The sequence below is a fragment of the Zychaea mexicana genome (genome assembly GCF_025766255.1).
Source record: "Zychaea mexicana strain RSA 1403 chromosome Unknown BDB00scaffold_103, whole genome shotgun sequence".
NCBI lineage: Eukaryota > Fungi > Mucoromycota > Mucoromycetes > Mucorales > Lichtheimiaceae > Zychaea > Zychaea mexicana.
The window spans coordinates 1-25079 of record NW_026516766.1 but is presented as its reverse complement, the minus strand read 5'-3'; the positions used below and the strand labels follow the sequence as shown (position 1 = coordinate 25079).

Genomic DNA, 25079 nt, shown 5'->3' with positions numbered 1-25079 from the left:
ATTTCGGGATCTTTGCTTCCTCCGCTGCCTTTCGTATTGACCACCCCATATTAAAGTAGAGGTGGATCAAGTATGCTTGTTTGGAGTCAGTATGAAAGGTTCTGTTAACCCCATAATTGTTGTTGCTGACCTGGTCTTCCTGGCTACCTTGATTATGGACCAGTTGACCTAGACAGAAGATATGTTTTTGTTACATCAGTAAACTAAAAATTAACAAGTTGCACGCATCTTTTAAATAATGGTAAAATGTGTTTGGGACGTACTGGTTTCCATTTTGTCAACTACAAGGTAAACCAGGTTGCCCAGGTCTTCTTCCGGAAGAATATCCGTAGGTGTAGCTATATATAATGGAAATAGATGAGTAACGCGCTGTTTTTTGATAGTAATGTTTAGTTGAACTTACTCGGATCGAATGGTTCCAACATGGATTCATCCCACAATTCAAATTCCAGAAATTTTGTAAAGGAGATGTTGTTGTTGTTGTTGTTCTTTGTTACGAAAAAGATAGAGTGATTTATACATTCGGAAAATAGACTTGTCTTTGGTTTAAATAGTTTATGGTTTTCTCTTATGTAACCACATGCTTTCGGGATACAAAATAGTTACAAACGGCTTAGTTTTCTTACGCATATGCCGTTAAACTATATTGCTGGTTTGTGACACCACCAAAAAGATCCAGTAATAGATGTTTGTAAGGTTATCTTATCCAGTATTTGTGATGATTCACAAAAATAAAGAGACAGACTACTGTATGAAGAAAAAAAATTATTTTTTGACAAAAGAAATGCATTTATTTGGTTTTCAAATGATGCTCTCGCAAAACTGCTTGACCTTCCTCAGTATCGATAAATTGCATAACCCAGCGATGCATTGTAGCTGCTGGAACTTTGGTTCTACCGTAGTCGCGTCTTTCAAGGGCACAATCTTTAATTGCTTTCTTGATTTCTTCATCATCCTTGTTCCATTTAGTATATGTTCGTTTTTTGACAGTTGTCAGTGTTGTGATTTCTTCTTGGAGCTGTTCCACCAGTTGCACTAGATCTTGAACTGCCTTAACACAGGGGAGCTCGTCGACTGGTTCGTAATCTTCTTCCAGCCGCATTGCATCTAAGGTTCTTATAAATTCCTCTATTAAAGCATTAGAATAGTGGCCAAAGGATATAATCTTCGATTATATAAACATACCAATGTAAGGGTCTTCTCCCTCACTGACATTGACAGCTTCACGTATTTCTTTATGAGAAAGGACAATGCTTGCCATGCTGGAAAGGACTACGTAGTGAGAATTCAGACAGATAGAGTAAAAAGAAAGTTTATAATCAGAAATTTTCAGGTAGGAAATAAATAAACTATAAGTAAGATATGATCCTTGCAAACCTACAGTACTGTAGAAGAATAGGGTAGAGTATCCACATGAAGATCTAGCAAGAAGCATAATGAAATGTTGCACGAAATGGGGCGGCATAAAGTACGGAAGGTGATTTCATTCCATTATCTGTATATGAAAATAAAATATAACGAAGTGTTGCACGAAATGGGACAAAAAAAATCACAGCAAAGTTTAATAGCTTGTATCCATATGAAGATCTAGCAAGAAGTATAATGAAGCGTTGCACGAAATGGGACAAAAAAAAACCACAGCGAGGATCTAGTAAGAAGTATAAAGCGTTGCACGAAATGGAATGCAATCACCCTCCGCTATTACTTTATGCCGTCCCAGTTCGTGCAACACTCCATTATACTTCTTACTAGATCCTCACACATACACGTAATTATACTTTGCTGTCGGTTTTTTGTCCCACTTCGTGCAACGCTTCATTATACTTCTTGGTAGATCCTCACGCATACACGCTACTATGCTTTGCTGTTATATTTTATTTTCTTATTCAAACAATGGAATGGAACCACATAAGATGGAATGGAATCACCCTCCGCTATTACTTTATGCCGTCCCAGTTCGTGCAACACTGCATTATACTTCTTACTAGATCTTCACACATACACGTAATTATGCTTTGCTGTGATTTTTTTGTCCCATCTGGTGTAGCATTCATATATACTCTATGTTGAAACTTCAAGTCTATGCGTTATAATGGAATGTTGTCATCTGTTGTAGATACCATTGTGGATTGCTTAATTATATATATCTGTAGGTACGGAACAAAAAAGTATATAAACCGATGATTCAAATCCATTGCTTGTAATAACTCATTCTAAATTTACTATTAATCATGTCCGATATCATTTCTACAAACGACTCCTCCCTCGACCTCATGCAGTTTGAATTAGACGTGGACATGCAAGGCAGTCTCGATGTATACAATACTCAGGAATTGAGCAAGGCTCTTCCTTTTGGTGACTTTGAAGAAGACACTACAACATCACCATCATCATCATCATCATCAGCATCGCGGTCTCCATCCTCCTCCGCCTCCTCTGCCTCCTCTGCCCCATCATCGCCATCACCACCACGAAGACGGCAACGAGCACCCCGCCGCGGGTACAACCAAGACGAGGTCGTAGTGGTGCTGCGCGCCTATTTTTGGGATGGGCTTACAATCGAGCAAGCCGGCGCCAAGGTGAAGATGCCGAAGGGAACGGCATCAAGACTCATCCGCATCTACCGCCCCCACATGCCACCACCACCCAAACGGCCCCGTGCTCCCAAGAGTAACCACTTCTTGACGAAGGTTAATGATGGTATTCTGGAGGCAGCTTTACAACATCCGTAGTTTTTTTTTATTAATAAATATTTTTTTCTCTGCTGGTTGTCTCTAAACAAATACTTGCTTTATGTAACAATGGTGGGATACTTTTTATAATTAGCTACAAACTGTATCTTGCTTAGTGGGTTTAACATGGGTGACATTATTGCGAGTTGATCTAATGGATTTAAAAAAACTACTGTTTGTTGTCCCATTTGGTGTTACCTTACAAGTTCTGTTCAATAACAAATTCACAGAATTGAAAAGTATGTATAAAGCTGAATCATTTTATTTATTGTACTTGTCCATACAGTATTATTATCACTCGATTTTTTACATCAACTATCACCATGTTATCCATCAAAAATTTAACGCTACCATACAATACTGACGTTGATATGCATGAAGAGGAGATGGAAGTAGACGACGTGTACCAAATCGTATCCGATGAATTTAGTGGCCATACTGGTGGTGTACACTCCCTTGTATCGATGACCAAGATAAAAACTACATCGCAGGTACTTACAAAATATATTGGTCAATAATTCTGTAGAACATGATATGTATTCTATATATTTTATTAATTAATGGTTGGTAATTCACAGGAAATTTCTACATCCAAGGTAATCGATCCTCCAACGTCCACTTCGCCTGGTACTGAAGCCGCAGAAAACCAAACGGAATCAGTGAAAAAGGGAAGGGGAAGACCTCGCAAAAACCCTCCAAAAGAGCCTGTCATCCCAAAAAGTATGCTACTTACTATTACTAAACCTTACTTAATAACATTAAACCTCTAGTTGCTTCTGATATCTAATCCAAAACTCTTAATTCCTATAGGAGCTCATCGAGTGTATCGAGATCCAGAAATTATCCAATTGATCGATAGAATCCAAAATGTCACTTTAAACGCTGCAGAGGCTGGGCGCGACTTGTTGATCCCTGAACGAACCGCACAGCGATACTGGAAACGATTTGTCGACGGTGAGCCATATCTCCCAAGTACAATGGGTAAATCTCCCGGTCCTCCACCAACCTTGACACCCGAACACACAGCATTTCTCCAGGCGTATTACGATACCAAGTCAGATGCGACCCTCAAAGAAGCACAGCAATCGCTTGTTGATCGATTCGGCATCAGCATCACTCAAAGTGGCCTCCAGAAGCACCTTGTTAGCAAATGCGGGCTTACTATGAAGAAGTTGGAACGGATCTCTGAGTACCGCAACTCCGATGAAACGATCGCTTCCCGGATCAACTGGGCACACGCATTTGAAGCCAGTGGCATTAATTACCACAAATGCGTCTTTATTGATGAGGCTGGCTTCAACATGCACATCAAGCGTAACTTTGGTCGATCGAGACGAGGTGAGCCCGCCAAGGCCTTGGTTTCTAAGTCGCGTGGGGTCAATATTACGATCTTGGGTGCCATCACTGGTGAAGGTGTAATCAACTTGAGTCTCCGGAGACCTCAAGCGGTTGTCGCTTCCAAGAAACGCAAGACGCGTGACGGTGAAGAAAAGGTGATGGGCAAAATCGGCACTCGGGCGGAGCATTTTATCGAATTTTTGGAAGTGATGATGAAGGTGCTCACCGAAAATGGTATGGGTGGAAGGACCTTGGTATTGGATAATGCCGCTATCCACAAGACTGATGAAGTTCGGGATGCCATTGCCAAGCAAGGATTCGAGATCCTCTTTCTCCCGCCCTACAGCCCATTCCTCAATCCAATTGAGGAATTTTGGTCAAAGCTCAAGGCAGGTGTCAAACGCCATTTACTGACCACAGACGACACCTTGCTGCCGCGCATCATCAACTCCGCCCATGAAGTCACCGCCCAAGATTGCCAAGGATGGATTCGCCACTCCCTTACGTTTGTGCCTAGGTGTATAGAAGGAGAGAAGATGCTGTAGTTTTTTTTCATATTTTATATGTTTTTTTACTGCCCTTCTATATTTTTTCCTTTTACTTTTTTTTTCATATATATATATATGTTTTTTTTAATAAAATATAGAGTTGTCGAAAATCATTAACTGTCATGCTGAGAAAAAGAAAGCAAAACGATTACCATAATTACCCAACCGCCATTATGGATTTACTATTCTGCCATCAACCTGAAATTACGGCCGCCATTATGAATTTATTATTCTGCCATCAACCTGTAACTCGGCCGCCATTGTATTTTTTTCCTCCTGCCATTCACGAAAATCACACCGCCAATCACAAACACCCCCAACGACAAAGTGAAAAAAAAGCCCCGCCATGATGGGAAAAAAAGCCCCGCCAATCATTAGGAAAAATCCTGTATAAATGCTCTTCTCATAAACGGAACACACTTTAAGAAAGGCAGTAGCTCGGTTTACTATCGGAACAACGACCCTTTGCATCCGATCGCCCTTTCTGGCTTTCTTGGCATGATCCCTTTTGTTGACGCATTTGCTATACTACAAAGGTGACGCATGGTAGGTCTTCCGTGCGGACAGTTCTATTACAGATAAAAAACCATTAGAAAAGATATAAAATGAAAGGCTTGTGCTCTTTACCCAAGGCTGATCGATTTCACCCATATGTTGAACTATCTATTTGGTTTCCGTTTGTCAGTTTTCGTATCCATTTAAGACTGGTCATGATTCTTAAAAAAACCTGACAAAACAGCAACAAACTTACCTGGGACATTTTGCGCATGTTAAGACAATGCCCTATCATGACTGAACTTCGACAAGCCCTTGAAGCAAACATGGCGCGGACGCGGGAACATCGTACCATTTGACCTGGACGTTCGGATAGAGCATGCACTAGTTCGCTGAAATCTACATATATCAGCAGAGCACAAATGAATTTGACTAGTTACTTTTCCATTTTTCATCGTAACAGAGCAGCAAACATGATTACCCTTATCAGTAAATTCTACATTCTTGGAAGTTGGATGGGAAAGGATACGAATGCGTTGTGTCGATTCTTTGCTTGGATCGATTTCCAGTTCAAAGCCGTTGGCACGCAGAATATCTTCATTTGCCATAGCGACTTGTTCTTCGAAAGGCGTCAGTTCAGGGTTTTTTGGCCTACAAACATAGCTTTTGCTGTTAATATCCCTCTCTTTCTTCTTGACGATGTGCGCACAACCATGTACTTGCATAATCAAACGTTGTCCATCAATGATTGTTGTCGACTGCAGAGTCTCAAAGTTGTACTTTTCATCCGACGCGTGCTGATCCACTATAAACAGATCATGGCCGTCAAGCATTGTGATGATGAACCCGAGATTGAACTGTCCAATCACTTTCATCTTTGCAAAGTCTGTCTTTTTGATCACCCGGTTGAGTGCTGCTGCTGCTATTTCATGGTCGTCCGTATTTGTCAGATCTGCACTTTCGAGAACAACGGTCGTGGGTGTACTGTTATTACTATCACCAATGTCCTGAGATATTGATCTGTTTGTTTTATTGGAAAATCGTCGTAGTCTTTGCCTGCAATACACTGAGCTTTGTAACATCTCAGGTCGGATAGAGGCTGATCGTGTTGTACCGCGTGTATACCATGGGCCAGGAGTGCTCAAAATCATTGCATCGTTGTCTTGAAACAGATCCATCGGTTCTTCTCCATCATCCTCGTCTTCTTCTTGTTGTTGTCCGTCCTCAAAATGTATCGTCAATGGCTGTTGATCGTCAATCGCTGTTGAATTGGTAGTAGTTGCTGTGGTTTTCGGTGTATCATCGCCATCCTCGTCATCCGCTAGTTCATCGTTCTCGCTTTCCACTGATTTCCGACTAAGCTCTTCAAGAACGTCATCCACAGGTCCTTGCTGGGGGCGCGGTCGTTTGCTCAAGAAATCAGTGATGCTGCTGTTTGGTCGTTTCCGGCTACTGCCTGCTGTGTAGGATGTCCGTTGGTTCGAGTACGTAAAAGATGCGAGTGACATGCGCGTAGGTGCAGGTTGTGGTGCGTTTTTTACTCGAGATGATGACATAGATGTGATTGGATATGACGATGCTCCCGAAGTGGTTGTGGTGGTGAACGATGGTGACGGTGTGGGTGTTGGTGTGGTAGCTTCGGGTATAAGAGAGTTAGGATCTTCTTGGTGTCTCAGCTCAGACAACACATTGGATGATGCTGTCGTTGATGGATCTGAGTCACCCTGCCTTAAATTGGATAGTACAAGAGGCTCTGCTACAAATGTGGATCGTGATGGTTCAAGCTGTTCGCGAAGCTCATCCTAATGCGTGTTACAAATCCAAATTTAGTAGCATATTCAATTTAACAGTCTAACTATACATACGATAAAATATTCAATGATAGGTTGTTCGTTGTGAAGAAGGATAGTTCGCTTATCAGGCGTGACATTGACATCGTACATGTCTGATTAAAGAGAAAAATCAGTGAATAAATTGACCATTCATCAAAACAAAATGGCCTTGGTTTACCTGGTGAAAGTAGAATGTCTGCAACAATGAATGGGTATTGGTTGGAAACAAAGGAGCGATACAATTCATTAAAGGCTCTGGCAAGCTAATAAGTCCAAAGATAAATTGTCAGTGGCCTTTTCAAGTTACTTTTTCCATTTTTTTACTAACCTTTGGAAGCGTACAGGGCCGGCCATTAATAAAGAAGTATTGTCGGTCACCACTACCACGTCCATGGCCGAAATCTGGTTTGGATATAAACCCATGAATCGCTGGTTGTGATCTATAAAACATCATAGCAATTAGAGCATATTCCGAATTTGTCCATAATAAGCTTTGAATAACACAAGGGATATTTACTCTGACAAAGCACCGTTACTATCCTCTTCATCGGCACGGCGCCCTACTCTACTAAGCACGGGGGCGAGGTCGACTTGAAAATGAGTGATTTGGGACAGCACCTTGACACCAAAAACATTCGAGATATTTTCACGAACGGCCTTGTTTCCACTTGTAGCAATTGCGCGTGTATTATTACTGTGAGAATAACATAGTTGAATTAGGCTTGATACGTAAACCCCACCGTGTAATGTTGGTACATGTATCAGTAAATAATTTACCCCCGAGCAGGCTGACTTGTGGCAATAATCTTTGTGTTTTTGGCAATGATGCCGTAAGCTTGAATGATTGCAAGTGCTTTGCCATATTCACGTTTGATATTGCGTTGAAATTCTTGCTGTCGTACTGGCAAAGCATGGAAAATTTTCGATAGCTGGACCGTGGTACCCATCTGTTAAACGCCCACTTAATTTTAGTGTACTTATATGCATTTAGGCAAAACAGAGAAAAAGAGAAACATACGGCACGAGCAAACGGTGATTGTGATACAAGATGTCCTTCTGCATCATAAACGAGTTTGACGCCTCTTGGTGCTTGTTCTTTCGTAGCTGTCGCAACGACGACTTCACACAAGGAACATAATGAACTCAACGCTTCGCCTCGAAAGCCAAACGTTCTTACGCTTTCCAAATCTTCGAACCGCTGTATTTTTGACGTGTAGTGCTTTAATGCTATATTTTATATATAAGGTGTCAGATATAGACGTGGAGAGAGGAAGCCGAGGACAGGAGGCCAGAGAAAGAGAAAGAGAGTTTACCCAAGTGTTCATAGTTTTCAGGTGCAATTCCATATCCATTATCTATCACTTCAATCCCTTCAAGTCCATTTTCTTTAAACTTGATTTCTAAAAGAAGTTTAACGAATCTGTCATGAGTTTATGTACAGAGAATTAAGAAAAACGGGGTGCTCCGGATGCTTTTACCAATGGAACTTGCACCAGCGTCAAGACTGTTTTCAACAAGTTCTTTGACAGCCGTGGCGAGATCAAGGACGACTTGGCCAGAGCATATCCGATGCACAGTTTGTTTGTCAATGGCAGCAATGGCACTCATTCTTTTTATTGCAAAAGGGGCACTGAAACGCTGAAAAGGAAAGGTGCTACTAGAGAAAAATTTCGCGCTTTGAGGTCTTTCGCGTTTTGACCTTCGACGCGTTTGAACACAGCAGCTTGCACGATTTGAGTTGTACCATGGCAACAAGATACCATGGCAACAAGACACAAAGTCGTTATCTGTAGCACTTCTGTGCATATAGTCCCCACAAAAGAGGGCATTTTGAAGGCACATGGTCGGTTCCTCGAAACTGTAGGTCTTCATATTTACAATCGCAGTCTTGTCTATTGCATACACGCACAGCATAGGCAGGCAACGTTACACGCACATACGGATCAGCGTTTCTGTATTCACAGTAACAGATGGGTGGCAGGAACACCGCTAACGACGTTGTACTGTAATCCGAGAAAGTGTTCCGGCAATGAACAAGATGGTGGGTAAAAGTAACATGCGCATAGGGGAGAACGTACTAGCACAAAGCACTGATGTTTTGATAACCCCTTAGACACACTTGTCCCTATTTTTCGAAAGAAAGCAGGGCTAATTCATTCTTCCGAATTCATCCGTACGAAATAGGTTTGAACCCTGAATAAAGATAAAAGTACTAAAATAGAAAGCCGAAATTTTCCTTCGGAATCTTATATGCTTTGAGTCATATGCCTCCGCGTAAACGTCTCCATAGGACAGAGTCGCGATATGGTGTTCAAGCTACTACAATGTTGAGCATCTGTAAAGGCGACAAAATCTGATACGGGAGGAAATGGGCGCCAACGAATCGAGAATGTGGTCCCCTATGGCTCTCTACAGTTTTGAGAAATCGATAGAAGAAAGTGACGATATGACGGGTAAAATAACATCATAATTATCAAGCTGCAACGGAGAGGAAAAAGGGCAGCTTAGCCCTTTCGGGACGAAATCATCCGGATCCTGCAAAGATATAAAAACGTCATGCGGCTACCGCCCATGTTGTGCTTCTCTTCATAATATAATAATTACTATGGTTTCTTCTCACCCAGTATCGAAATACTTTGTATCCTCTATCGAGGAAAAGCGCCCTCTTGCCCCGAAGGCTCCTATTGAATTAAACAGCAACAAGTACTTTCTCACCTGTGGTCTCGGTGGTGTCTTGGCATGCGGGTAAACATAGCTTTTTATTTCATTCGAATGAAGCGCGTTTTCAAGACAAGGATGGTTATCATACTCACACTACAGCTGTACACTTTAATAGCTCTACGCACTCGCTAATGACGCCTTTGGATTTGGTGAAATGCCGTCTACAGGTAAAGAATAAGAGAAAACGGTCAAAGTTCGGGTTGTTGACGGTAAGATTGATTCGCATGCTAAAACAATCATACATTTTTTAGGTGAAACCTGATTTATACAAGGGCATTTTTGATGGCTGGAAGACCATCATCCGCAGCGAAGGTTTCGGCGGTGTCTTTGTCGGTCTCGGTCCCACTGCTATCGGCTACTCGTTGCAAGGTGCGGGCAAATACGGTCTGTACGAATATTTCAAGTACAAGTATGGCCAAATTGTCGGCGAGGACAATGCACACAAGTACCGAAGCATTCTCTATCTGTCTGCATCAGCATCGGCTGAATTCTTTGCTGATATCCTCCTGTGTCCAATGGAGGCCCTAAAAGTGCGTCAACAAACATCCTATCCTCCATTCGCAAAGGGCACGGTCGAAGGTTTCCAAAAGCTCAAGGCAGCCGAAGGATTGTCTGGATTCTACAAGGGTCTCGTGCCACTCTGGGGCCGTCAGATCCCGTACACCATGATGAAGTTTGCATCCTTTGAGGCTACAGTTGAAATGATCTACAAGACGTTCCTGACAAAACCAAAGAACGAATACAACAAAGTGCAACAGGTAAGAACAAAGAGAAGCAAGTAAAAAGGGGATAGTGTGGTTGTTGTGACAAGACAGATAGTAACTCATTGTGCACGTGTGTAATTTGTATAGCTTGGCGTCAGTTTCGCAGGCGGTTATATCGCTGGTATCTTGTGTGCCACCGTATCCCATCCAGCAGACGTGATTGTGTCCAAACTGAACAACTTGCCCAAGGCCGAGGCAGGGCACAAACAAGCAGGCCTTGCAGACGTCGCAAAAGAGTTGGGATGGAAGGGCGTCTGGAGAGGACTGGGTCCACGTATTGTCATGATCGGTACGCTCACTGCTCTTCAATGGCTCGTCTACGATACCTTCAAGGTCTACGTTGGCCTTCCAACAACCGGCGCTACAGACGAAAGCGCACCAAAAGAATTAGAAACAAATTAAGTCAAACTTGCAACCTTGTACATAAAATAAAGTACTTTTGATTTCATATGTTGTCCAGTTAAAGTAGCATAGGAGGAGCACCTGCACTTTTCCGACGAGCGCTATTGTGCTGGTTACATTTGTCAGCAGCAGCGCATAAATATTTTTTTGGTGATCTTCTTTCTAAACTTACTTACCCTGTGATCGATCATTCGACATGGCCGCACCGTCCCAACCTACAGATAAAGCAAACATGGATTCCTTGGTTTACCTGGAAGAAATGTAACAAGTTATTTATTCAATTGCTTAGAGAGAAAAATAAAAATAGAAAAGAGAATCGATCGCAAGAGAGCCTTTTTTTCTCGATTAACCTTTGACTTTTACACACACAACAGGTTCCAGCAATACGGCCATGAGGATGGCATGCGCGATGGCAAAGACTCAGGAGTACTGGAAGGTCGAATCTTTGGCTGTGAAAAGTCGTTTGAACTTGGTCGCGAGATTGGATTCTACGATGGTTGTGCAAAGACTTGGAGAGAACTTGCCGAGCGACACCAAGATAAAATTTCTTCAAGGTAAGTCAGTTGACGACTTGTCACCATGATGCATCCACGCTAAAATAACGTATCTACTATATATAAAGGGTACTCAAGAATATCCAAGCGTTGGAAAAGATGGTTGACGAATTTCCTCGTGATAACTGCCCGAATACCGACATGTTTGCTGCACGAGACAAGATGGCAGCCAAAATGAAGGTCATTGCTTCTCTGCTGGGTGTCAACCAAAAGTTCAACATGGAAAAACGGTCAGAATTGATCTACTAGTAAAGGCTAGAAAACAGAAACTTTGTATATATGATAGACTTCTGATGAACATAAGTAGTTATTATTATTATTGATAATAATGGTATTTTTTTGTAAGTAATGTATAAAGAGGGATTTGGTAGAGAATAACACTTGTTATACAACGATTAGGAGACTGTTATGATGACTGTAATAAGAAGACTTGACCGAACATTATATGCACTTGTTTACTGTAAGTTAAAGTTGAGACGAATGCATGTAACGGTTTTGCCTGTTTGATCTGAGATGCGGATCGTACCATCCAACGGCAACTTTGGAATCTCACGAGGTATATATGCTATTATCCAAATTATATGTGTGTCAGTTGAACGGATCAAAGGCCCTCTTGCTGCTAGAAACATATACCTGTTGCTTCCAATAACAGATCGCCAGCATTCAAGGGACAGCTTTTATGGCCCATTACATCCGACTGGAGCACACTACACAGGTCCAAGTTTTTGTTCACTTTGATCATAGAAAGCAGCTTTAGGTCGATTGAAACGGTGCCGCCCGTCACCTCAGACACTAGAAGATGATGTTGTTTGGTTAATAAGTTGTCTATCTATTGTGGAAACGTCCCCCTCTCCTCCGCTTATTTGTAGACAACTACATAGATTGCCGTTAATCTTGACGTTAATATCTTCCCCAGTACGAGGAATGTGCGGAGAGATGTAGACACCATTCTCGTATGCTCTCAAAGTGTGAGAAGCCGGATCTTCACACAAGGACCAAATGTCGCCATGTTGTTCAGGGCTCATAAAGGAGTGTTGTTGCTCGATTGGCTGTGCAGATGCCAGAAGGACATTTGCAAGAAGCAACAGTGTGCATGAAGCGAATCGCATTTGTGGTAAAGGAGGAAGAAAAGGATAAAGCGGTAAAGGGCTGCGAGTAGTAGAATATAAGAAAAAAAGAAGCCGGGATTTCCGGAAACGAAGAGAGAGTCAAATGATCTTTGTGGATCCTATTTCATATTTGGAAACGGGATGATGCTATTTGTTTAGTCTCTTTTTGCAAAGAAAGGCGTAATTTCTTTACAACAATGTGCAAGTGCGACAAGCGTTACACAGCAGCCTGCATGATTGCAGAGGAGGCAAAAAGAAATGTGTTGCTTTTTATATATAGATACAATGAATGAAAAGAATAACAAACGCTAGAGAAATGATAAAAAATTTATATGGAGAGTTGGAGAGGGTGAGAGAGTGTGCTTGTGCGGGGGAGAAGATGCAAATTAGTCTATGCTGTGCTGGTGAGAGGTTGTAATACTTCAAATGAGCCGGTGCCACCTTCGACGACCTTGCCCATCACAATACGCGCAGATGGGGATTCCAGCGTATCAAAGTCGCCGTGTCTAGAGTAAAAATGTGTGTGCGTGGCGTGAGCACAAACCATCCCTTTCAAATATAACATATATCGCAGACTGTAGTAGTAATAACTTACAATGTGGCATCCGTCAAGAATTTACAAGTTGATTCGAAACTCATTTTCAAAAAGGGCGAGGTGTTGGATGCAAGACCCATGCGGTTGAATGGCTTGTAACCACCTTCAAATGTCATGTAGTCTGCAATCAGAGTCAAATGGCGTCGGTCCACCTTGATACCGTATACTTCAAAGACGCCAGCTATTTCCTTAATGATGGCATTACGGGCAGCCTCGACACCATATGTGTTGAGAATGGCTGCAATGTCGTTGGTATCGATGAAGTTGATATCAAGCAAGTCGCTGTGGTTCCACATGCCGCGAAGGTTGACACCTTCAGTTTGTAATTGTTTCTATGTTTAAGCGAAAATAAAAGAAATTAGGACATTGCGTTCCTTTTGCACTCGCTTTTTGCTGTGCTGTCAAACTTACCGAAGTGTCGTTCTCGATGCGGTTGAGATATTCAAAGCAGCGCTGGATACCCTTGATTTCATGTACAACAACACGAGGGCAGACCTTTTCAATCAAGCTCGCCATCAAAATCTTCTTGGTATCTGCGGGGAACTATAAACAAATTTGCCGGGATGTCGTCAGCAATCCATCGTATGCAAACGAGCAGTTCTTTTACATCTTTTTTTACCTTCATATCAATTTCACACCATGCACCGTTCTCGGCATCAAAGTCCCATCGGGTCACATACTGGCTATTGTTGATAGCACTCTGACCCCAGTTCTTCTCCCCTGTGCTGTCAGCCGCCTCTTGCATCTCTTCGTCATCTTGTCCGCTCTGTGCAACTGCCTCCAATTCAGCTTCTTCGTCTTCGAGCGTCTTTAACTTTTCTGCCACCTCTATATCTTCATCATCCGGCTCGTCGTAACTGGCCTTCTCCTTTGTCTTCGATGCTAATCGAGTGTTTGTGGCGTCCTGGTCGCCTTCATCGGAATCATATGCTGCTGCAACATTTGCACTGTCATCCTCCTCCGAATCCTTGCTTGAGTCGCTGACCTTGGATGGTTCTGCAATGTTGACAACCTTGCGTGAGCCCTTGATATCCTTACGAATGACCTCCTCAAGCTGCTTCAAGAAGGTAGTCGCCAGGACTTCCTTGATACGCTTGGCATGTACTCGGTATTCTTCCTCATATTCCTTCTCGTCAAACAGGTTGAGACGGATTGTGTAGACCTTGGATCGGCGGTAGTTGTTTTCAGCAGATTTGGAAGTCATCGACTCAGTAACAGAAACATCGTCCACGATCTGTGCCAAAGTGAGCTTGGTAGCAACCTTGCAAAAGTCGGCGGCTTGTTCGGGAGATACTTCAGGTTTTATAGGCATGGTCATGGTAGGTGTCTTGATAACCTTGGCGGCAGTCATTATAATTTCACGAAGACGAGGGATACCCAAGGTGACGTTGGCAGCACCGTAACCGGCAAAATGGAAAGTGTTGAGCGTCATTTGTGTGGATGGCTCACCAACCGATTGTGCAGCCAACAAGCCAACAGCTTCACCAGCATCGACTAAGCTGTGCAGGTATTTCAAGTGCATCAATGCCTTGAACTTGGCCTTGGTGAGCGATGCGAATCGTTCATTGTTCTTGGTCATTTCGCTGTTCTTGTCGAACGGCATATTGTCTGGGTTTCCTTCAACGTACTTCTTCATGGCCAATGCGAACTTTTCAGAGACAACACCCAAATGAGTTGCAGGATTGAACTTGGAAAGCGGTGGATCGTACTTGCTAGGCTTTTTGAGGGCTTTCTTGGCATACTCTTCACCAATCTTGGTATCGAGCGACGAGAGCGCAGCCTTGGGGTTGTATTTATTGGACAGCATCTCATAGTTGTGGGCAGAGAAGCTGAATTCGTTGAGGTATTTGGCCTTGATGACGTCCAGCGAGTCTTCACCGTAATGGAATTGCAGGATCGAGCCATCCGAGTCACGAACAGTATGATCATAATGTACACGCAAACCTTCCATATGCTTGATCAAACAACGCTGCAGATAACCAGAACGAGAGGTCTTGACAGCAGTATCAATAAGACCTTCACGACCAGCCATACAATGGAAATAGTATTCTTGTGGACGGATACCAGTCAGAAAACGGCCAGCAACAAAACCACCGGCTCGTGCGCTTGTGTCGTAAGGTCTGAAGGATGGCAGAGAGCGACCCGATACCATCAACGGTACACGTCGACCTTCTAACTCTTGCTGACCCAACATACATGAGATCTGGGCTGCGTTGACGTTGGAGCCCTTGGCACCAGACACCGTCATCATTTGCATGTCGTTGTCAGGGAATTTACGAACCTGTTATATGCAGCCGCGGGGTGGTTAAAACAATCATCACCACTATAGTTTCAAACGTTTTTGAGAAAAAGAAAACATACCAAGCCGTTGGGCAAGCACTGTTCAGTGATAGACGATGTAAGCTTGTTAACCTTGGATTTCATGGCGTTATCCAGACCAGCCAGTTTGTTATCATCACGAGCAACTTCAGCCATACGCAAGTTGAATTCTACAAAGGAAAGTATTGCTTCTCGTTAGATACACTTACGCTTATTAAGAAAAATTGCTTCTAAAAGTTTTACCTTTCTTAAGTGATTCTTTCGAAGCCGTCTTGGCCGTCTCAGTGAGACCAAGGAACTCAAGGTGTGCTTCCCGACCAAGGCCTTGACCATCCGTCAGCAAATCCCGACGCCATTTGTCACCTTCTGTAGTCAATCGCAAATCGTCCATACGACAAGTGAAACCATGCGACTGAATATACTTGGTAAAAAGGCGACCAAAAATACTGAGGATCATGCCCGCGGATTCAGGACCATACAATTCATAAATCGAGTGCACCAGACCATATGCGGAAGCGCCGAACTGCGACTTGTCAAGAATACCGATCAATAGTTCGCCATCCATCACCATCACATTTTCTTCCTCTTTAGCATCAGGACCCCAGAAGCGACCTGGGACCTTACTCTTTGACTTCATGTTGAGTGGAGATTTGCCAACGGTCAAATTCAGAAGAATCGTGGAGATCTGCATGACATTTGGTTACGATTAGATCCTCACTCCTTCTTTGAAGCTTACATTACAAGAGAGCGAAACTTACCACTTGTTTTCCGGTCCATAAGGGAACAGGCTTCCAAATGGTCGGAGGCATGGTCAAAATGCGACCGTTGCCAGTATTGTCGGCTTCAGGACGCAGGGATCCATACAAGAGCTGGTGGTATTCATCCTTGGTAAAGAAAGTGTTGCGCGATGTCATCCACACACCGGAAACAACGTGGTCTTGAATCAGACCACGCAAAGGGTTACCACTGGTTGGTACGAGATACTGGTTGTCAGTATTGGCGATCAGGGCGGCTTCAGCACGAGCGATTTCGTTTTGCGGAAAGTGCATGTTCATTTCGTCACCGTCGAAATCGGCATTGTACGTGTTACAGTTGGCGTAGTGCATACGAATCGTTTTTTCACCAGGCAACACGCGCGCTTTGTGAGCCATGATGGATGGCTTGTGAAGAGTAGGCTGGCGGTTGAGCAAAAGCATGTCACCGTTGCGCAAGTGACGGAACACCTTTTTGTTGATCGTCTGGGTACGCGTAGCATAAGGGTTGTTGCTGCCTTGTGCTGCCTGCGAGCTCTGTGGTGCCAACAGCGAGTTGGCAAGAGCGATACGCGATTCCACCGACAAATTGGCAAGTACGTCAATTGACTGGTCTTCGTGCTGGACGTGGGTTGCACCTGGCCACTTGAGGGGACCATTGATCACAGCTTGTCGCAGTTCCTTGATGTTGTGTGCCGTGACGGGTTCAGGGTAGGTCAGCTTTTTGGCAAAGACGGGAGGTACACCGATTTCGTTGGTGTCGATATTTGGATCGGGCGAAATGACTGAGCGCGCAGCATAGTTAACACGCTTACCCATCATGTGCTTTCTAAACAGACCCTCCTTTTTCTCCAAAGCCTGACGGATGCCAGCTGGTGGCTGCGCGTTCTGACCAAATGATTGCGGGTTTTTTGTCGAATCGATGAAGGAGTTGACGGCGTGCTGCAACGTGATGAGGCTGTTGACAAACATGTCCTGAAGACGCGTAACTTGTCTCTTATTGACGGGATCCTCTTTGCTAGCCTCTTGCAGATTGCTGGAGACGTCTCGGACTTGATGTGCGCCATTCAAGATGTTGCTCAAGAGTTCGTTTTGAGGTGATTCAAACAATTTGTCACCCATGACCGAAGGTGGGCGGAAACGTGTGGGCGAAACAGACAAGACTTCGATAAAGAACATGTGGTATGTTGCTCGTCTAACTTGGGATGGGACGCTGGGGTTTCTTGCGCCATACAACAATGTCGTAATCTCTGGTTCCTCCTGGAACAAATCCTGAATGCTCTTGCGTACTTCGATCGGATTCAAGTATCGTTGGCTGCCAAGTGCTGACGATGACTTCTTTGCTCCTGAGGATGAATCGTCGTCGCTATCGCTGTCCGATGCATCCCTCGTAGTAGTAGCGCTGGCTCGTGCTCGCATTGTCATCTGGTCCTTTTTCGAAAGATTGAGCTCGAACAGTTTGGCAGCGCCATCACGTCGAATGGGTGGCGAGATGCCTCCACAGTTGCCGCAGCGCTTTGACGTGACGCAGTATTTCATGAACTCCATCATGACCCGTTTACGGGCATCGTTGATAACTGTCACTTTATAGTTGTCGCTGGCGAATTTGCGGGCGGCTGTATCGGCCATACAATCCTTGACGTACTTGTCTAAATTATTTCATTTTGTTGAGAAGAGGTTTTACTGTGAGTCATTTATCCCTTTCTAAACGGTATAAAGTATCCTTTATACATACCCATACGGTCGAGTGCTTTGTCTGCTTCTTCGGCTTCCTTTCCGTTTACTTCCACCTCGTCTTCGAGAGTATGCTCGCCATCCTTTGACTTTTTTCCGGTCTTTTTGCTTTCAACATTCATTTCATCCAAAGCCTGGGCTTCGCGGATCAGACCATGTTGAAGCAACGTCAATTTCGCAACGGTTTTGTGCATCTGTCAAAAATAAAAGTAGGGAGATAATTAATATTAGGCTACAAATCACTTTGCTCATTCAAAAAAGCTTTGCTTTCTTTCGCCAGTTACCATATGTCGTCCCATGCGGAACTTGTTGCAGTATGCACATTTGGCTCGAATAAGGGCATACAAGTTATCGAAAAACATTGGGTTATACGTCGGCACGGGAAGTTCGATGTGACCAAAGTGGCCTGGGCAGTTGTGGTGACTCTGAGAACAAGTTCCACAGCTAAGGAATTGAAAACAGAAGAAAGGGTAAGAACTTGAGCTCCCCTAGAAAACTTGGATAGTAGGAAACGGCGGAAGTCTTACATTTGTGTCTTTTGGAAAGGGCCAAGTGCTGGATCGTATAGACCACCTTTCGTTGGATGACCGAGAGCATCAAACAGCACAGGATTCACAATTTGTTTGACCGAAATTTTCTTGATTTCATGTGGCTGGTAAAATGAAAACGAGACCGAATTGATCTCGGATCCAATTGGACATGAGATGTTCATGGCGATCGACGGTCCTGCAACGAGTGGAACAACGGGAACACACTGGATTAAAAAAACGGGAGGAGTGCTAAGAAAGTACAAGGAAGAGCAGTCTACCCAAAAAAGCCACGCACTCGGGATTTGTTCCGATTGTCCCGAGGAATGGTGATTTTTTTGTCCCGGAGCTTTCAATCACCATCCACACTGGTTGAGCACTGTACCACTAGAATGACTTGATCATTATATCTGGGACTTTTATCTACTTCTGTTGCTTCTTCTTGGCGCTACATTATGGAATCAAAACAATAGAAAGGTTTCGTTTCTGCACAGTAAAGTCATATCCTTACGCACTCGCCATGTAGCTTTTTGGAGCACGCTTCTGATACCAAAAGAAGCCGTGTTTGTTTGTCTAGTGCAGTTCTCCCTCGTAGTAGAAAACCATGTCTTTTCCAAGATTGCGTAAGCGTGGATGTGACATTCTCTGATATAACACTTTATAAAGCTCCGTGAAAGAATAGCCTGCTCTACAGTATCTTAAAAGTAAATATGAGAGACAACACCCGTATTGCCGTATATCATGGCTTACGTCTAACGAAGCTCTGTGATCATAATAGTTGCGGGCATGACGTAGAAACGAAGCTGGACAGCCTTGAGCCTCCTCTTTGATGGATCGGACATTCAGCGTCGCCAAGTTTTAGTCTAGGAAATTGCGTGCATAAAAACTTCAGTTCTTTTTTATCCCATATGTCCAAGCTTCCTCAGTATTCCCAATCACAAGACGATCAATCTGCTACACAACCGCTGTTGGGATCCGCAAATGAACGATCCCCCGCGAGTAAAAGCTCCGGTGTACGCCACTATGCACATGACAGCAGCAATCGGAACGTCTACAGCACGTTTCAAACCCCCACGGTCGCAAATGCTCGAACCAAAACGAAACAGCCCAATCGTACCACCAAAACCTCCCAAAAACTAAAGCTGTTTCCGGAAGATGGCAATCAGACATTGCTTATGCCTGAAGAGTTTGACGCCGACGTATACAGCCAACTCGCAAAGATCCCACATGGTAGTGCGAAAGTGGAGGCCGAGAAGATCAGCAAAATGAACAAAGACGAGCTTTCGCGAGTTACTGCATACTGCACATCATCGTAAGTCAGCAAACTACTCCCTTGCCTTTTTATTTTGCCTCAGTATGAAACAGCTTATCTTTCGGAAAATGATAGTGCGTACCTTATGGATCAGTTGATCAAGTATCTGAAAGCAAGGAAAAGTACGAACGGATGCGCACCAAAACGCTTTGACGAATGGTAAGAGGACTGCCGATGATATAAATTACTGCTGACTTTTATGCTGGATCACTAAAAGCTATATGCATAAAGCCTGTATACCACTTATGCATCAAATTATCCTTTACTCCCCCCACGTTCCGACGACACTGGGAGTAACATCCAAAGAGAGCAGCCAGTTTTACCCGAAATATTTTTGTTCGACTACGGTGTTGTGGTCTTTTGGGGAATGACTTTGGCAGAGGAGCAGCGGATATTAAAGGATTTGGAGCCATACGAGGAGGCCAAGTTAGGTATGTAAATGTGTGAAGATGGTTTGTTTTTGCTGTTCCTGCGGATATCATATGCTGACACCTATCTACTAGATCTGAACGACATCGAGGTTGAAGAATTTCACTATTACTATGACGAAGGGTGCCAGCCACGGTAGGAAACCTTTGGTGTAATTTTGATGCATTGCTTTGTGATTGACTCCTTTTGTTACATTCATATCAAAGCATTTACAACGATATTATTACGCTGCGGCATCCGTCCAACTATCTAGTCAAGCTAACTATCGCTCACGCGATTGCACAAAGCGTCAAAATGACCCTCTTTGAACGCTTAATCGATGACACAATTAACGAGACCAAGTATATACCGCAAGTGATGGCTGAGAGCGGAAATATTCGCATGTCGAGGTATATAATATGTTTTTAGCGGCTTATCAATAACTCTTACCCTGGGTAAGACGACTCATAGTTTCCTTGTGCATACAGAACGGCTATAACCAAGAAGATTGGTCAATTATTCATTATGCGGATCAACGTGAACCTAGTATCCAATATTCTTGACACACCCGAAATATTCTGGTCTGAGCCTGCTCTCGAACCACTGTACAGTGCAATCAGAGGTTATCTAGAAATATCTCAACGCGTCGAGCTGTTAAACCAGCGAGTTGAGGTTATCAGCGATCTTTTAGAGATGTTGAAAGATCATTTAAATAGTTCTCATGGTAAGCATCAGATACGGTGGAGGGAATATGAGATACATGGATACTAAAACAAGAATGTTTTGGGGTAATAGGTGAACACTTGGAGTGGATCGTTATCTGGCTGATTGCAATGGAAATCGTTGTCGCTGTAATAACCACCTGTCTAGATGCATTCAGCCTTTCGCACGATTAGAATTTTTACTCGTTCCCTGCCCCTATCCTTGGGGATATTGCCTTCAAATAAAAGGCATTTGGTTTACGTGTATCTCGAGCTATATGTATACCGGTTGAATCTTGCTGCATCAATCCATTTAGCGGATCAGCTGAAGTTTATTTCTATATTTTTCTCACCTGCTATCCCGAAGGCTTCTTTTGACATGTCAATTTTTGTAGTAGACTAGCTAATTAGCCAAAGCAGACTCAGTAATGCCTGATTTTTCTTGACTTTACATTAAATGTGTTGCCCGCCAAACCAGCAATGATGGCCCATGAATTTCGTATCATGAGCCTTTATGAATGGGTTCTGATAAAGGGGCTAATGGAGGCGATGGCGCTGAGGCAATGACAAAAAGTGTATCTTCATGACGTTTTTAAGGAGTCGTTGTCAGCAGACCTTATGTCCCCACACCCTATGCCTACCATTTGTGCTATCATGAACGCTACAATTCTTGACAAGCAATTGACGAAGAGGAAGAGCCGCGTCATATCGCTGTATCCGAAGAACTCATGGAAGAGTTTAACCACAGGATCCAATACGAGCATTTGTCCAGGAAAAACATGTGGAATCCATTCCTGGTCGTGAAACACTTGAAGATTTGATCGTGATCGTATTGCAACCGATGCAAGGTTGATGGAGGATTATTTCACCGAGCATCCAGTTTATGCTGAGCATATGTTTTATACTCGGTGTCGAATACATTGTGTTCTGCCTTCATATGTCTTGGAAGGTGTCAAGCAGTATAACAATTACTTTGTGCAGAAACGCGACGCTGCCGAAAAGCTTGGTTTATCGGTGCATCAAAAAATGATATCGGCTATGTGTGACAACTTGCAAAGGGTATACCTGCAGATTCCACAGACGAATATGTACCAATTCGGGCTGCGGCAATTGCTGATTTTAGGGACGTGTACTTGCGCACGCCAACAGAAGAAGGTACCAAGAAGATATTGGCCTTCAACGAGAAATGTGCCTTTCCTGATATGCTCTGATCGGTTACTGGATGGGCTGGAAACGGAAAAATTGTCCTACTGCATAGTATGGACAATATGCTTGGTAAGGAGAAGGCACCAACAGTGGCGTTAGAAGCGGCTAATGCTTACAAGTTGTGAATCTGGCGCATTATACTCGGCTGCCCTGGTACATTGAGCGATATCAATGTGCTCAAGTGATCGAATCTCTTTGCTAGCCTTGCTGGTCAATGGACACCACCGGTCAGTTCCACTGTGAACGACCATAAATATAAATAACCTGGGCTACAACCTTGCCGATATCATCTATTTTCGCTGGGCAGCTTTTGTCAAGTTTGCACAGAAGAAAACAACAGGTATGAAGACTATTATTTTTGCTGGCTTACAGTAGGCATATGTTTTATAAAAAGCTCATATATGTTGGTGGAGTCCACTCGAGTATACTGTAAACATGTATATCTACTGATAAGTTGATAGTAAATATCAAAGCTTAGAAGAGAAGATACTAATGGCAATGGATTGATCGTGATCTCCCCAGATAAATTAAATGTCTTGGAGCAAGTCCAGCGGACTCGCTAAATCACCAATTTTGCTAAATTTAACAGAAAATAATAGCTAGTTGACAGTCCAGCAGACTCGCCAAGATACGTAGTAAAATTAAAGGATAGCTAAAGTTGACAGACTTTGATAGACTCGCTAAAAGATCTTCTTGTGATCTTTCAGTTCTTTCCGTCAACCTTTTTTTCCTTGAGTGAAATGAGCAACAACAACAACACATCTCGCGAGTCCCTTCGCTCGTCTTCGGAAGCCTCGTCCTCCTCCTCCTCACCAACCACCACTATTAACTCTGCTTCTCGTCCCCCTACCACCCGTGGGCGTAACTGGACAGAAGACTAGGACGAAGATTTGTGCGCCTTGTGGCTCAACGTCTCGGTCGATCCCATCGATAGGAGCGACCAGACTGCCTCGCATCTGTGGGCTCGATTCACACTAATTTCGTCTCTCGCCGCCAGGATAGCAACAACGCCGTCGAGCGCAATTCACCCCAAAAGTTTCAAAGTTGTGTGTTTGCTTGGCTCAAATCGAAAGAGTCAATGCCAGTGGCACGAAACCAGATGACCAGGTAATTTTGTAGTAATTAGTATTCTTTAAGTGTGTCTGTTTTTATTGTACGTAATGCTATATAAAGAAAACATCTCCTTACTACCAATATAATCTTATTTTACCGGAAGATTGCGGCAGCCAAGAGCCTGTATTGGCAGTGGCATCAAACTGGAACACTGCTGGAAGGTTCTCCGCTATGTAGAAAAGTGGCGCAACCAGACCGAAAGAAGTACAAGAAGAAGAAGAAGACCTGCTGCCGCCACTACCAATGGCAGTGACGGCGAGGAAAACGACAACGATGGCCATAGCCGACCGATTGGCCGCAAACAGGCTAAGCGCCAGGCCACCGACAACAACCAATGGGAGACGATGTGTGCCGAGTCGTTGGCCATTGAGCGTGAGCAGCTCGCTCTCTCACGAGAACGATCTGCTGCTCTCGCTCAAATGGCTGACAGGAAATTATGGCGACCCCCATGGACGGCATGGACGACCTCGCCTGTGCCTAATTCACGGCTATAAAGGCTCGGATTCTGGCCCGCGTTGTTGGTGAGCAGCAGCAGCAACAACAACAACAACAACAACAGCAAGAAGAACAAGAAGTAGAAGAAAGCGATGAAGAAGAAGAGTTAAGGAGAAGAATAAAGCGATGGTTTTTAGGAAAAGAAGCCGGGGTCGAGGTTTGTAAAACAAAAAAACGAAAGGAACAAAAGAAAAGAGGGAAAAGGAGAGAAAAGTGTGAGGACGGAAGTAAGGCTTATGTATCCCGTTCACCTTCTGTTTGCCAAAGATGCTCCATGATATCATGTCTCGAACGATCGTGCGTGTTTACATCCCTTATTTCTTTGTGACGTCGGATGAAATCTTGCAAGATGAATGTATTTTCTCTTGCTTGATCGAAGACTTCTTGCAAGTATCTCCATTCATGCAATACGCGCGAGATATCCAGATCGTTTTGAACTGTCATGTTATGAAGAATCACACATGTCTTCAGGACCATGGTGAGTTCTTCTAGCTTCCACAATCGAGCTGGTTCCTTAACAATTTTGTAACGAGCTTGAAGGATACTAGAAGCTCGTTCAATGTCCTTTCGTACGGCCTCTTGCATTGTTTGAAAAAGCTACATCGCGAACATTCAAATTAAGAGAAAAAAGCATGATCTCCACAATACTGTTAACTCATTTTCTTTTCATATTGATGCTAATGTCTACATTTTAAATAAACACAAATACTCGTAGATATGCTCCACAGAAAGCAGCCTTAACTAGCCATTGTCCTTCTAGTAATCTATCATTTATCATGAGTAAAAGAACAAGAAAGTTTTTTTCATACCTGTTGTTTTCTTCTATGTGGGTTCGAAAGAGGCCTGACCAGCGTCGCCCAGCAAGGGTAGATTCTATCAGCAAGATAGTACCCCATGTTGTACTCGTGGCCGTTGATGGAAACATTCACTGGTGGGGCACATCCAGCAGCAAGATCGGTGAAGAGGTGCGATCGCTCAAGCACATTGAAGTCATTCAATGTGCCGGGGCACCTAAAAAACACATGCCAGATCCACAAATCATGAGTGGCAGCAGCTTCCAATACCACAGTAGGTGCCTTCTCCTTACCAGAATACTGCCTGTGCCATCTCTAGTGCATGCTGTCCACTGACCTGAGCATGCCTGGAAAGCCACACTTCTCATTGAACGCCACGATCTTACGCCAAAAGCAGCAATAACCGCTGTGTAGAATCGTTTGAGGCATTCGAGGAGCGCCGTCGACTTGGCTGTGCACACATACTCGTCGGTTGCATCTGCTGGGACACCATAAGTGAGTTGTCTCATCACTGAACTTATTTTCTGATACGATGACAGGCCGAGTTTGTGCGCGGCGTCGCGTTTCTGGACGAAATAATCGTCCTGCTGCTTTACTGCATCCACCACGTGCAACAGCAGGTCTCGAT

General features: G+C 43.7%; 7 protein-coding genes across 7 annotated transcripts; 4 read left to right on the top strand and 3 right to left on the bottom strand.

The window, feature by feature from the left end:
* Window positions 1–4721: 4721 nt before the first annotated feature.
* BDB00DRAFT_30829 (uncharacterized protein) lies at window positions 4722–9001 on the bottom strand. Its single transcript, XM_053116872.1, has 13 exons — window positions 8424–9001; window positions 8259–8345; window positions 7964–8172; window positions 7723–7892; window positions 7463–7639; window positions 7274–7385; window positions 7124–7208; window positions 6979–7058; window positions 5837–6915; window positions 5595–5764; window positions 5370–5512; window positions 5246–5281; window positions 4722–5187 (listed from the first exon to the last, which is right to left on the bottom strand). Exons 1-13 carry the CDS (start codon window positions 8857–8859, stop codon window positions 5065–5067), a joined length of 2907 nt encoding a protein of 968 aa, XP_052974943.1. The 5' UTR covers window positions 8860–9001; the 3' UTR covers window positions 4722–5064.
* A 796-nt stretch (window positions 9002–9797) lies between these two features.
* BDB00DRAFT_884750 (mitochondrial carrier domain-containing protein) lies at window positions 9798–10832 on the top strand (the record flags this gene model as incomplete). The annotated part of the gene is made up of 3 exons (XM_053128356.1): window positions 9798–9833; window positions 9918–10424; window positions 10518–10832. The coding sequence occupies 3 exons, from the start codon at window positions 9798–9800 to the stop codon at window positions 10830–10832; spliced, it is 858 nt and encodes a 285-aa protein (XP_052974942.1).
* A 196-nt stretch (window positions 10833–11028) lies between these two features.
* Window positions 11029–11635, top strand: BDB00DRAFT_877145 (uncharacterized protein; the record flags this gene model as incomplete). Its single annotated transcript, XM_053127571.1, has 3 exons — window positions 11029–11093; window positions 11207–11386; window positions 11455–11635. The coding sequence occupies 3 exons, from the start codon at window positions 11029–11031 to the stop codon at window positions 11633–11635; spliced, it is 426 nt and encodes a 141-aa protein (XP_052974941.1).
* Window positions 11636–11682: 47 nt separating this feature from the next.
* BDB00DRAFT_846952 (uncharacterized protein) lies at window positions 11683–12594 on the bottom strand. Its single transcript, XM_053125190.1, has 3 exons — window positions 12264–12594; window positions 12020–12178; window positions 11683–11951 (listed from the first exon to the last, which is right to left on the bottom strand). The coding sequence occupies exons 1-3, from the start codon at window positions 12493–12495 to the stop codon at window positions 11842–11844; spliced, it is 501 nt and encodes a 166-aa protein (XP_052974940.1). The 5' UTR covers window positions 12496–12594; the 3' UTR covers window positions 11683–11841.
* Window positions 12595–12886: 292 nt separating this feature from the next.
* On the bottom strand, window positions 12887–18607 carry BDB00DRAFT_877143 (uncharacterized protein; the record flags this gene model as incomplete). The annotated part of the gene is made up of 10 exons (XM_053127570.1): window positions 12887–13001; window positions 13091–13422; window positions 13502–13633; window positions 13710–15371; window positions 15452–15579; window positions 15653–16094; window positions 16168–17810; window positions 17897–18089; window positions 18180–18339; window positions 18423–18607. The coding sequence occupies 10 exons, from the start codon at window positions 18605–18607 to the stop codon at window positions 12887–12889; spliced, it is 4992 nt and encodes a 1663-aa protein (XP_052974939.1).
* Window positions 18608–19330: 723 nt separating this feature from the next.
* Window positions 19331–21038, top strand: BDB00DRAFT_772023 (uncharacterized protein; the record flags this gene model as incomplete). Its single annotated transcript, XM_053120013.1, has 7 exons — window positions 19331–19734; window positions 19810–19893; window positions 19966–20165; window positions 20238–20298; window positions 20370–20552; window positions 20631–20866; window positions 20938–21038. 7 exons carry the CDS (start codon window positions 19331–19333, stop codon window positions 21036–21038), a joined length of 1269 nt encoding a protein of 422 aa, XP_052974938.1.
* Window positions 21039–22789: 1751 nt separating this feature from the next.
* Window positions 22790–23656, top strand: BDB00DRAFT_877141 (uncharacterized protein; the record flags this gene model as incomplete). The annotated part of the gene is made up of 3 exons (XM_053127569.1): window positions 22790–22910; window positions 22994–23156; window positions 23266–23656. 3 exons carry the CDS (start codon window positions 22790–22792, stop codon window positions 23654–23656), a joined length of 675 nt encoding a protein of 224 aa, XP_052974937.1.
* Window positions 23657–25079: the final 1423 nt, after the last annotated feature.

Bases quoted from the DNA above. Each gene is read 5' to 3' on its own strand.
- BDB00DRAFT_30829 (XM_053116872.1), bottom strand. From the start codon at position 8,859: ATGCTGTGCGTGTATGCAATAGACAAGACTGCGATTGTAAATATGAAG. The intron at 8,346-8,423 runs GTAAAAGCATCC...AACTTCTTTTAG, and splicing joins CGCTGGTGCAAGTTCCATTG to AAATCAAGTTTAAAGAAAAT. The intron at 8,173-8,258 runs GTAAACTCTCTT...TATAAAATATAG, and splicing joins TGAAAACTATGAACACTTGG to CATTAAAGCACTACACGTCA.
- BDB00DRAFT_846952 (XM_053125190.1), bottom strand. From the start codon at position 12,495: ATGCGATTCGCTTCATGCACACTGTTGCTTCTTGCAAATGTCCTTCTG. The intron at 12,179-12,263 runs GTAGTTGTCTAC...ATCATCTTCTAG, and splicing joins CAAGATTAACGGCAATCTAT to TGTCTGAGGTGACGGGCGGC. The intron at 11,952-12,019 runs GTATATGTTTCT...TTTGGATAATAG, and splicing joins TCTGTTATTGGAAGCAACAG to CATATATACCTCGTGAGATT.